This window comes from Apteryx rowi, unplaced genomic scaffold (genome assembly GCF_003343035.1).
Source record: "Apteryx rowi isolate R43461 unplaced genomic scaffold, aptRow1 scaffold_121, whole genome shotgun sequence".
In the NCBI taxonomy this organism is placed as follows: domain Eukaryota; kingdom Metazoa; phylum Chordata; class Aves; order Apterygiformes; family Apterygidae; genus Apteryx; species Apteryx rowi.
Genome location: NW_020447431.1, coordinates 2,050,699 through 2,063,161, shown reverse-complemented (window position 1 = coordinate 2,063,161; position 12,463 = coordinate 2,050,699). Strand labels below are relative to the sequence as shown.

At 38.1% G+C, this 12,463-nt stretch overlaps 1 protein-coding gene across 1 annotated transcript in view; it reads left to right on the top strand.

Moving 5' to 3' along the window:
• Nucleotides 1-8,505, top strand: part of STK39 (serine/threonine kinase 39) — a 103,217-nt gene extending 94,712 nt beyond the window's left edge. The window contains exons 16-17 of the mRNA XM_026091170.1: nt 2,507-2,571; nt 7,017-8,505. Coding sequence (XP_025946955.1) covers nt 2,507-2,571; nt 7,017-7,091 — 140 coding nt within the window. The 3' untranslated portion in view covers nt 7,092-8,505. The remainder of the gene's footprint in view (nt 1-2,506; nt 2,572-7,016) is intronic.
• The last annotated feature ends 3,958 nt before the right edge of the window (nt 8,506-12,463 follow it).

Below are 12,463 nucleotides of genomic sequence, written 5' to 3'. Positions count from 1 at the left end.
ACATTAACTGCTAGCTTGTCTTTTGCTATTTTTGCTTTGAAAACTTGAATTTCTTATGTTCTTGGTGAAGAATCAGCAAGAAGGGGTTAGGGTTTTAAGATTTTGGTGCTACTAGTGACGAGCTCAGTGCTGCCTTCCACAGTGTGACAGTTCATTACAGCCCTTACTGATGACAGGCAGCAAGCGCAGGAACAGTAGCTTTGTCCTAGGGGCAGGCAGAAGTTCTTACATTCAGGCGAGATCGCCACGCAGAGCGCTGGCTTGCTGTAGCTGTCCTACGGCTGGCCTGAAGTGAAAGGTTGCCCCTCTCGAAGAAGAGCATACATTCGAAGCTCATCTTTTCATAGCATTTGAAAATAGTTGAAGTTGGGAATCTTTGGATTTAGGGTCCAGCTACTTGTCTAGTTTTGTAGCACTGTGCTTCTCTTTCAGTGAAGCCAACTAACTCTAGCTGGATTAGTTCTTTCATTTTTTTAAGAAATGCTTTATGGGGGTTTGAATAAGCCAGAAATGTTCTTGAGCACGTGATCTAAGACATACAAATTTGAAGCAACTCTGTCTTGGCTTCAGGAGATATGAGACTGAACACTCTTTTTTTGCGTATGTATATGGTTCTATGTATTACTGTAATGAAAAGTATTACCTATATTTGCATGTATTTTGCCAGGTAGGAGGTATTGCAACAAAATTGATTTGTTGATTGTGGAAATGAATTGTGTGATTAAAATACAAACGGTTTGTAATGACTAAAATAAAGGAGATTATTCATAATGCAGCTTTAAAAAGGGAAAGACTTCTTAGTGTAATGCCTGTAGTTGAATTCATTAAACTGTGAAGGCTAGTTTCTTGCTTTGCAAAAAGTTTTCTTTACAAAATTTATCTCATGCTTGTTTTTTAAATTTTGTTTTTAGTTTCAAATACCCTTTCATCCCCAGTCAAATTTGTTACAGGTGTAGAAACAATACTCAGTGCTATTTCAATGGTGTAGGGAAAATGAGACCCCCAAAATTTTGGTGTGCATTTAACAATGGTAGAGGTGAGGTTGGCCAAACTGCCAAGCCAAACCACTGTTCTTCCCCATGTGAGACCAGATTCCATGTGAGACCAGATTCCATTGTGCTATTCGCAGTGAGTCATATAGGGCCAGGCACACTAATCTAGAGTGAAAATTGTATCAGAGAGATGTTAGAACCAGTGAAGGAAATAAGTTTGGTGTCTGCTTTGATTATGCTTCTAACAATAGGACATTCAACATGCAAATCAGTTTGTTGCTGTGTATCTTCCACCTTAAGAAGCCCGTGGAAAGTATTTATGGAGAGCATCTGGCTTCTTGTTTCTCTGTTGTATGGTACTTATCTATTCAGTATACTAAGAAATCTCTGCTACTTAATACCTGTTTGTTTCTTTTAACAACTCTTGCCTCAACAGCTCTGCAAGGTGTGGAGTCTATCTCATGCTGTTGATGACATCTTGTGCTCGTAAGTCAGCTTTGAACAGAGGCTCTTAATGATTCAACCTGAATTAGTCAGGTCTGGATCTTGTACTGTGCAAAGCTGTGGAGCAGATTTAGAAAACTAATGGGGCCTGAAAGCAGCCGAATTTGTTGCTCAAGATTAATGGTAGCAATGTTATAAAAAAAATAGACCAATTAAAAATGTGARTTAGATGCCTTCACAGAAAAGGGGCTTCTTATTTTCTTCCCTGCTCTGTTTTTAAGGAACAAATAATTCCCTTGCTGTCACTTCTGCTGATAGTATACAGCTTACTTCTCTGGACATTGTGGCTCTGCAGATTTAGTTAAACTGTTTATTACAGTTATATCACAAATCCAGTCACGCTTACTGAGAGAGTAGTTTGAAGATCAACTTTTAGCTCCTGTCGCATCACTTTTCTATTTTTGCTGATTTTTCTGCTGGTTCAGTGAGCTGTGATAATCACTGAGTCTTTGTGTTGGTACTCTTGCCAGCCCAAAAAAGGGGCAGAAGCACAAACATGCAGCCAGAAAAGACAGAAGATAAAGAGGGAGGCAGTGAGCTCAGCCTTCTCCTAGAAACTCATACTGACAGTGGCTCTGGTTATAGCAGAACTGCAATATAAAGCACGATGGCCATGGTTCTGCTTATCCTTAGTTATGTGTTTCTGCCTGTTTTTATTGCGCTTGCATTTGTGTGATTGTTACAGAATGAGCCAGTTTAGGGAATAGACTAGGCTGAAAACTAACAGTTATATTTTTTCTGTCATTTGGTTTTCAGGCAGATCTTCCTGAACCAGTTCACATATTCATAAAGTATCAATGCCAGCAAAAGGGAAGAGGCAGCATTATGGCAGCCCCCCTGCCCTCTGAGTTTCAGACTACAGCTAGAGAGCAATTAAATGATTCAAGTGGTATTTTACAGATATGTATGTGTGTGAAATTAATTAGATAATCCAACCTGAATCTGAGACTTGAAGCCATGTTGCATGTAATTTTCTATGAATCATATTTTTTTCATACTTTGTTTTACAGTTGCTGCTAACTTACAGAAGATAGTAGATGATCCTAAGGCCTTGAAAACATTGACTTTTAAGTTGGTGAGTAAAAGCTCCTAAGTAATGGGTAATAGAGTAAATACAGCCTCAGAAACAGAAATGTTCTCTTACTAAAGTTAGGCACTGAAAAACAGCCTGCTAAATCTTTTTAAAATAATTCAATTATGGTATGCAAACCATCTGGCAGAAACTGGAAAACTGTTCCTTGCCTTCTCCACATCAGCTGAAAAACATCACAAGAAACCCCTCTTCTTGAAGATTTGAGCTTGTAATGCTTGAACAAAGCTTTCTGTCTGTAACAGTATCTCCTCTGATTCCCTGAGGCTAAAAGCATCTGTATGATCATGCTGTTTCCCATTCTCTCCCTACTTCTCTAATATATTTTTTAATCTGTTGCATGATATCACCCAGCGATCAAAGTTGTTGAAAATAATTAAGTACATGTGAAATTTAATGAAACTTCTAGGGTTTGGGGGGAGGGAAGAGAGAGATAATTCTTAGAGAAAGTTTGCACGTGATCTTACATATTAGTCAGAGAAATGAACAGGGAGTGTGTTAACCATCTATGAGACGTTCTCAGAATTTTTGAACTGTGACTGACACCCAAGTTCATCAGTTGCAAGACAGAAGTTTGTAGAAAAGACAACTTCATTATTTTAGCGCTCACAGGACTGATTTTAGTCTCTGGACCAAATACACCACTGGTTTATTCTGGGAGAGAGCCGTGGAAGCTGGCCTTTTAGATTTATACTGCAAAGTAGTAGTAGGTTGCATTTTTAGTTATCCAGAAGCTCTTGAAAGGAATCATGAGATAATTTACTTTGATATGGGCTTCTGGAGGTTGTCTGACTCTGCCTCGTGCTCAAAGCAGGGCCAGGTTTGATGTTGGATCAGGTTTCTCAGGGCCTTCCCTAGCTGAGCTTTGAATATTGAAGGATGAAGATTTTTCTGGGCAACCTGTTCTAGTATTTTACTACCCTCATTGTGAACAGGTTTTTTTTGTGTGTGTTTTTTTTCCCCAATGTCTTAATGGAATTTACATTGCAAAGATTTACTTCAGAATCAACGTGCTGTGTTTGTTTTTATTTCTTGCTGAAATTAAGTTGAAAAATGTACATACCTAAAGCTATTGAATGATTAGCTATGTAAATATTAAACTGTTACCACTTAGCTTTCAGCACCCCTAGCTGAAAATGACTTAGCTGTATATGAATGGATGGCCTGTAGAGAGGCATTTTTAGAGAGTAAGTGACCTAGTTGATGATCATGTATTAATTCAGGATTGCTTTTCATATGTCATTTTTTAAATATAGATGTGAATGTTTTTAACTGACTAAATCAATTGGACTCATTTTTCCTCTACAGTCCAGTAAAATCACTAGGGTTTACACATTTCTTTTGGGAAGGTGGTGAGATGGGGGAACAAGTACATGTAACTCCACAAACTATTTTATTTCTGTGGCAGTTACTATCTAAATATCGCTTAAAGGCTGGAACTTTTTTTTTTGTGGCTGATTTATATTCCTGCTGTCTAAACATCTTACTTAGCTTTATTGTATAGTCGATGACACTTCACCAAGAGCACTAAGATACATAGATACTCCAGAGACTCTGTAGAAGTTAAAAAATCAGTATCCCATAGTATCCAGTTAATGTTTGTCTGCTTTGTAAGCACCCACTTGAAAATCTGGGTTTGGGTTTTTCTGTGATTGGGTTTATTGCTTAAATGTTAGGGTGCAGACAATGTCGCATGATATTTCAGATGCCAGTGAGTAAGCAGTGTTATAATCCTAGCCTATTCAGTAAAGCCTTTCTGCCTACAGTATTAAATTCTATGCATTAGGTTTGGATGGAGGAAGCGCAGTATCACATCCGTGTAATCTTATGTGTGCATCAAACACAGAATTTAGCTATACAAGTAGGGACCCTGGTTATTTAGAAATAGCTGTATTGAATAACACCCTAAGTAGTTACTGTTGTTTTTAAATTAAATTTTATCATTATCAGAATTAACAGATAATCCTAAATCTATGTCTTTATCTCTTCCTGAGGTAAGTTCCATTGGCTACTGGAATGAATCCATTGTTTTGAGTATTTTGGATAGTCTTCTTGTCTCCCCAAGTTTTTTGTTAGGTAACATTTGCTGAGGTTAATTTTTAACCCAAGTTTCTTCCTGATGCTTTTAACCTAGGTTTCCTGCATTAGCTCCCTAATTTCTGTGAAAAGAACATACATAATCATGAGAAGTATCCTAATTTATTCTTATCCTTGGATTAATTTAATGTATATTCTATTCTGCCTGCTCCTATATTATGTAATAGAGTTGCTAAATGAATTGTTGCCTAGGACAACCTGTTATTCTTCTATTCGCCCTCCTGAGTTTTCGTCACCTCTTAGCAAGCTCTCACTGAATTTGAGAGCGCTTGTATGCAACCTCATTAAAACACATTTCATGGGGATTCGAAGTCTACATGTAGCTAATCTTGTATCCATTCAGAGAATTCAGTTGAAAAGCATTCTTTAATCTAGGATTATTTACTATTATTTCTGGGCAGTAAATCTGTTCAGTTTCTCACTGCTTGCAGATTGCTTCTGCTCATGTTTGAATGCATGTGTCTTTAAGGTTTGATATCCCTCTTGCACATTTTTTAACAGTGCATCTTTGATCTTATTATGATGTCATACTATAGAATATATATAGTATTAAACCTCCTTTAGTTGTCTTGGCTAACACAGAATTATGACTTACCTGCAGTATCCAGGTATCCACATTTTGGGAAGGAGGTTGTTTTAATACACAAGTAATCTTGGTAATAGTTGAGGAAACACAGAAATATTGTGCAGTATAATTTGTATTTTAAGAAAATTTTTTTCGTAAGTCTGAAAAAAATGGCAAAAAAATTAATGAAAGGATGCATTCATTCCCTAAACAGCAAATTGCAAATACTAAGAGCTTTTCTTGTTTGCTGCAGTTTGTATATAGTAGCTGTAGTTATGGTAAGCACAAAATACAAGGTAATAGGTTCCAGGGTGCATTAAATATTAGACAATATTAGTTGATAAGGAAGGCATTTAAAAAATCTAGACTGATCTAGATATGTTACTTAGCATGGCTTTGAGGGGGGGACTGATAGCTAGATAGAGTGCAGAATGATGTTAACAGTAATAGCTTTTTTATCATGGTGTTTTAAGTGCAAAATTCAAACTCCATTTATTTAGTAAATTCCCAATCCAATAACCATTGAAATATCTTAATAGTAACAAATGGTGATGGTTTCAGATGTTTAGCTTGCTGCTTCAGTGGAATAAGACCTACTCTGCTCTGAACAGAGGACTTGTTCTCTGTGTGCGGTAAAAGTAAACTTGAAGCAGAAGTAGCCTCCTGTAATGCTTCTACAAGTAGCAAATAAGCTTATTTTTGTTCATGAAAAAACAATAGCAAATGTCACTGTGTAAATTTTGCGTGCATGATCTAAGAGATCTTTTTCTGATACTGCGTATACACGTATGAACTTATACTCAGGATTTCAATTGCAACAAAGGCATAAAAGGATCAAGAGCATATTATAGGGTGAGCCAATTGTTGTAAGAGTTTCTTGGGGGATATGCCAAAGAGAGTCTGAAGGTGCCCTTCATAAGTAATTTTCCATTACCCACTATTCATCTAACTTACTACTTTGATTTATGCACCACAGAGGTGAAGAATGCATAAAATTACTTCTGAGCTACGGAAACATCTTGTACTTAAGAAACTAACTATTAAAATATTTTGCCTACGGAGGCTGCATTTGTTAAAGCAGACCTAGAGCAACAGTTCAGTCCTAAGCAAGGTGTTTTTATATTCTTACTGTTATATGTGACAAATGAACCTGTTGTGCCAGTTTGTACTGCACCAGATTTTAGTAAAGAATTTCAGCTATACAATATGAAATACTAGATGGTACTGTCAAAAAGAAGGCATCTTTTTGCAAATATTATTGTTTACTCTTTACAGACCGCTTCAATCTCAAAAATTCTGTGGATTGCTATTCTCAACAGACTTGAGAGTTGAAATTACGAGTCTTTGCAGACATTTAGTGTCTGCACAATGGTAAAAGCCAGAATCTGTACGTTAGGTTAGTCACTCTTCACAAGTGAAAACAGCATGGTCACATGAAAAAGCAAATTTGGCTCAAGTCTGGAAAGTTTGGGGCTTTAAAGGATCTTTGTTCTTTAAGTGACCTTTTGGGATAGCTGCAAAGAATATTTTATTTGTCAGTGTTCATTTCTCAGTATTTCTTTGTATAGTTTTTTAACACTGATTAAAAGATTTTTCTAAAATGAAAGATGCAGCTGGCTGCCACTGCTAGAAAATTCACCAAGCAGTCTAAAAGTTTTCCTTCAGCTAAACTGTTTGCTAACTAGGCAATAGGGGGAAAATTTATAGCCTGGCTGTCAAATTCTCCTTTTTAATGTGATATACTAAATGTTTCTGTTTGTACTTGCAGGCCTCTGGCTGTGAAGGCTCTGAGATTCCTGATGAAGTGAAGCTGATTGGGTTTGCTCAGTTAAGTGTCAGCTGATGTCTGTCCCTTGACCCTGAGCTGAATTGTGAGATTGCGCAGGGGCCAGCTTAGATGCAAAGGAAAACTAAAGCACCACACACTGAGTTCTGCTTCATTCTCTAGCAATTCACAAAGTCAGAACAAGCAAAGCCCACAGCTACACCGCTGCTGCTAACATTCAAAATGCTACTAAATGTCTCTTAGCAGTTGATTTGGATTCCCCCTAAGTGAGAAGCCTGTGGAAATGCACTCAGGTGGCTGTATTTATTGGTTACAAAAGGAATTTTCTATCAAGCTTACTTCTTCTTTCATAAACTTTGAGTGATACTATTTTACCTGTACTTGTGGTTGATAATACTGACTCTGTTCTGTTGTATTTAGAAATTAACATAATTATAAAAGTTAATTATTAGCCAAACTTGAATTCTAGTTTTAAAACTGACTGTGAATTTTATTTTTCATATATTTATGCATTACACATCCTAGTTAAAAGAAAATTATTTGACTTGATTATGTGCTATTTGCAGTTAATCTCCCATTATTTAAAAAAGTTTCAGGTGTATCTTTGATATATTTGGTAACTTATAGTTTTTTTGAAATTAGTTATTTAGGCGTTAGCAAGCTCTTGTTGGTTGTGTGTCTAAAAACCAATCCACAAACTGATTGTCAAGGGTGTGGGAGGTGCCTTGCAGACATTAATGTTTTTAAGAATGTGCCTGAGGCTGCTTAAATCTAGAATAATCTCCATTTTCTAGAAGTACCATATATATGGGACTATATATATAGCTATCAGAATAAGGAGGGGATATACAGTAGCAAAGATGTTAGAGAAGTTTGAGGTAAACTATGCTTTGTTGGGGACTCTATGAGCTAGAACTACTATAAAATGTTGTCTTTAAGGTAGACTGCTTACTGTGCCCATCTCTGATTTGACTTATCCTGAAGTGATCTAAATTGATTTCATACTGGTGATAAAACTTGAAGAACAGAACTGAAGCTTTACTTGAAATTCTGCAAAATACCAAGGTGGAGTGAAAATAATAGGGCTTTGTGCAATGATCAAGTTAAACTCTGTTACAAAGAAAAACTTCGGACCCAAGTAGTCTTATGCTTAACCTGTGACGTAGGTGTTATGGAGCTAGCAAACTTTAGAAAGATTTTCAAATTTGGAGACATGTTCCTTGGACGTTACAATTTAAACAACTACTTAGCTAATCCTAGATAAAGGGCAGCTCTTTAATGTACTGAAAATGGCAAATATATATTATTAAGAGAAGTTATTTATAATGCCTTGTCATAATTGTTGAGGTGTTCTAGAGCCATTTGCATACAACTCAATGTAATTTCATTCCATTCTATTGTTTACATGATGATTATTCCAAGATGACTGCAAACATAAAAAAAATTAAAAAATAAAAGTGTATTGCACAAACAGATTTGTATTCTGAGTTTCCATGTTCTGTGTGTGTTCCAGCTGTTGCGTGGCAGAGGGATGTTATAAATGTGTGCTGCCTTTGTTTAGTTTATTAAAAATGGCACCAGCTAAAAGGACCTAATTCTTTGGAGTTCAGAGAGGAGAGAAAATGCTGTTTGCCGGCTCACAGGAGAGGACCGTTCTTTACCACTCGCTCTCCAGTGCTTTGTAGAAGCCGTTTTTAAGACTCCCATGAGGTGTTTGTACTTTAAGAAATTATCCTGCGCCCAGCCTTTCACTCCTGACGGTCGCCGGTTTGCGGCGGGAGCAGGGCAGGGCGGGGCCGTGGCTCCTCAGGGCCCTAACGGCTCTCCGGGATGCCGTTGGTGCCCTCGGGGTCATCGCGCGGAGCCCCCGCCCCGCCCTTGGCGGCCCGGCCCGGCCCAGCCCAGCCCAGCCCAGCCCAGCAGGGCGCCGCGCTCCGGGACTCCCTGTGGCCCTAGTCCGGCTGAAGAGTAGAAGCGAAGCTTGTAAGTGTGCCGTTCCTGAGCCGCGAGGTGAACGTGGGGTTACTGATACCTACTTTATATCTCTTATTTACGAAGAGTGACTTACCTTGGTGCCCTATAACAGTGTGCTGTCTTCCTGCCCTGTTTCTTTGCTTAATGTTGTACTTGGACTAGCTGGTCCGTATGTTGCTGCAGGCCCAGCAGGGGTCAGTTGGAGGAGCCAGGCAGCGTATTACTGGCAGCCTTAAACTTAGATGTATCTTGAAGCGAAGGCTGTGACACCTGGGTTATCATCAGGCTGGGCAGGGGGTCGTTGGCCTTGGTTATTTCAAATAAGAAAAGAGGCCGCTGTGTGCATGTCTGATTTGGGGAGAAGGTTGCAATTTGGCAGGATTAATTATGTGTTAGCAATTTCTGTACTGAAATAAGAGTAGATAAAAAGGTACCGTAAACCTGTATCTTCTAATATATATCTTCTAACCTGTGATTATCAATTATAGGTTATGCTGTGACTGGTTTGGTTACTAAACAGGACCAAAAGAGTTAGGTTCAAGGCATTGCTGTGGGCTTATTTTTTTGGTACATACACCAAAGTATGCTTCTCAAAGTGTTGCACCTGTATTAAATAATCTATCTGCAAAATAGGTAGCTAGTTAGCCTTCTTTTTCAGGTAAAGAAATGGACATTCAGGGAAGCTTGTTGTTTTCACAGGTCTATAAAAGAAGTGAGAATATCTAATTTAATGAATACTATGTTCTGCTCACTAGACAGCTGCCCTATGAAAGGGGAAAAGGTGTTGGGATACAAATTGCTGCTGCCAAAAGTGCTCATATGCCACATTGGTTGGGGCCACATGAATGTCTAGATAACAAAGAACCTAAATTTTAATTGAAGCAGTCAACAGTATTATACCAAAGTGTAACTGTAACAGTTGCTGCTCACTTCCAGTTTGATGCAGAAATATGGATATGCTTCTCTGGTTTTCCTTGGTTCAGTGAGACAGCAAATTCATGCAGCAGTGTTCTTTATCACAGTTGTGTTGGTGCTGTGTTTTTTTTGTTTTTTTTTTAACCCTGTTTTTCTGCTGCTACTAAGATGTTAGGAATAAATCCTATGTGAGCAAAATGAGTTCAGAAGAAAAATGGCCTGAGAGAAAAGGTGTAGTTGAAGCTTTATAACCTTTTAATACAAAGTTCATAAAGTAGATTCTGCTCCCAACTTTATACCTAYGGATGATGAAAAGATAAAAATATACAGTAAGCTGCGAAAGAAAGTAGTGTGTAAGTGATAAGTAAAAGGAGAAATAGACACCAAATCTAGCAGGAGTTTGCTTCTTTAATATCATATTCATATTCTCTGTTGAATAACAAGGGAAAAGAGAAAACCAGCACTATTCAGTTGATCATGTTTACACGAACAGTATTTAGGAGGTGGATACACTTTCTCATTTGTATGACATGAATTGCTCCAAAGCAGTTGTGGTGTATCTGTTATAAAGGTGTCCCTGAACAACACATTGTGTCTTTTGGTGGATGGATCACCTGGTTTCTTTTAAAGAAAGAGGTGTCTTAATTAACTGGATGAAACTGGAGCAGGTGAGCTACTACACAGCTGTTTCTGAGGCCAGGAAAACAGGGCTTAATCAGTTCCAAAATTTCTGCAGCAATGGTTATATGCCACTGCTTGCAACTGGGCATTTGCAGGCTGTATGGGCTGATGACTTTCAATGTCTGTGGAGCTAGACCTCTTACTGCATTCTGCTTGAGTGTGTTGAAAGTAGCTGTACATTGTGGACTGGGATGAAAGCTGAAAGATGAGGGGAAATAAACTTCTGTAGCTGATCATTATTTTCAAAGTATTAAAAAGGTTTAATATAAATATACAACATCGCATAAAACCAGGTCTGGAGAAAAACTGGTCTGTGTGTGTGTAAAGGAATGGGAGAGAAGTGACATTTCCAGCCTTCTATCTCCTGAGATTCCAGCGTGGGCATTGGGCCAAGAAAGCTACCTTCCACTTTCTAGCAATATATACTTTCCATGCTAAGAAAATAGTAAGAGGTCATGTCTCTTTCCTCTGACAAGTGCTGAGCTCAATGCAACACATCCCACCAGCATGTCCAGAGAATTGCATTCAAGCTGTAATGCAACTAGTTAGATGTGGTAGTATTTCTAGAAAGCAAAAATAATTATCCCAAACGTTACCATTATTTCCTGTTAAAGAGCTGTCTGTCTCAGAACACACTTCTGCTTTATGCTTGGGATTGGGGCTGGAATGGGGGGATGTCAGTCAGGAAACACCACAGAATCTTCCACATTCCCTCTTGAGATAGAGATGAGTGTGTGCCTTCTCAGCTTTATGTAATGTAAAATCACCAATTCTGGGGCTTCCAAAGCATCCCTATAAAATCTGATCACACAGTGCTGCTTCAGAATGTTTTTGAACACTGCTGTTTTCCTGTGAGGGAGAACACAGAGCGCAGCTTGTAAATGGCATGCCTCCCCCTCATGCTTTTCTTAATCAGAGATTTGTTTTCCTTTTCACCACCTACCTCTGCATAATGATGTTGGTGAGATTGGCCTGTGCCTGAAATCAATTAGCTATGATGATGAGTCTGACACAGATCTAAAACACTGCTAATTGAGTGCATTGAAAATGCTGATTTTGTTTAGCAGGGAGCAGAGAATGCTTTTTTACTGCCCCTCTAGTGTTTTTCAAAGCAGCAGAAAATATGAGACCTTGTTGATAATGAGTAACAGTTGATACTGTTTCCTCTAGATCAATTGCAATATAACTTCATTCAGTCAATTGTTCTGGGTGTTTTCACTGCATCAGGTGGGCAGCTTTTCCACCCTCTTGCAATGTAGTCATGCGTGTACATGCACTAAGAATGCTAATTACCTTAAAATGAGAAGTTGGGAAAGCAGCAGGAKCCTACATCTTCAAGTTCCCTGTGCATGCTCTGCTAATGAGCTGATGGAGCAGCTGGATTTACTCAAACCATGAAAACTCTAACAAAGTCTGTTTTACTTGCATTTTATTACACAATGGCCCAACTGATTAAATATCTAGACATAATAGTTGAGCATTGTGACATTTTAGTTATTCATTTTCTCACTATGAATAAGCCTAACATTACAGTGCACATAAAAATGTGGTTTTATAGCTGCTTTATGATTGTTAGATTGGTGCTTGTCAAGCTGCTTGCATAGTCACTGTAATCTGAGATGTTGAACTAAACTTGGTAGTTGTGAAGTTCTTTGCTTCTCAGTAATGTTCCAAATATGGGCAGTGGTGGATCAGTGAACAATTACAGGGGTTTAGAGTGTATGGACAGAAGCAGAAATATTTAATTTAATTTTCACTGCATAAACCAATAGGGAGGCAATCTTGTCTTTCTCAGGACATGAATATTTTGCCATCTAATTTCAAATGTGAATTTGAAAGACTGTACTTATTGTCTCTGT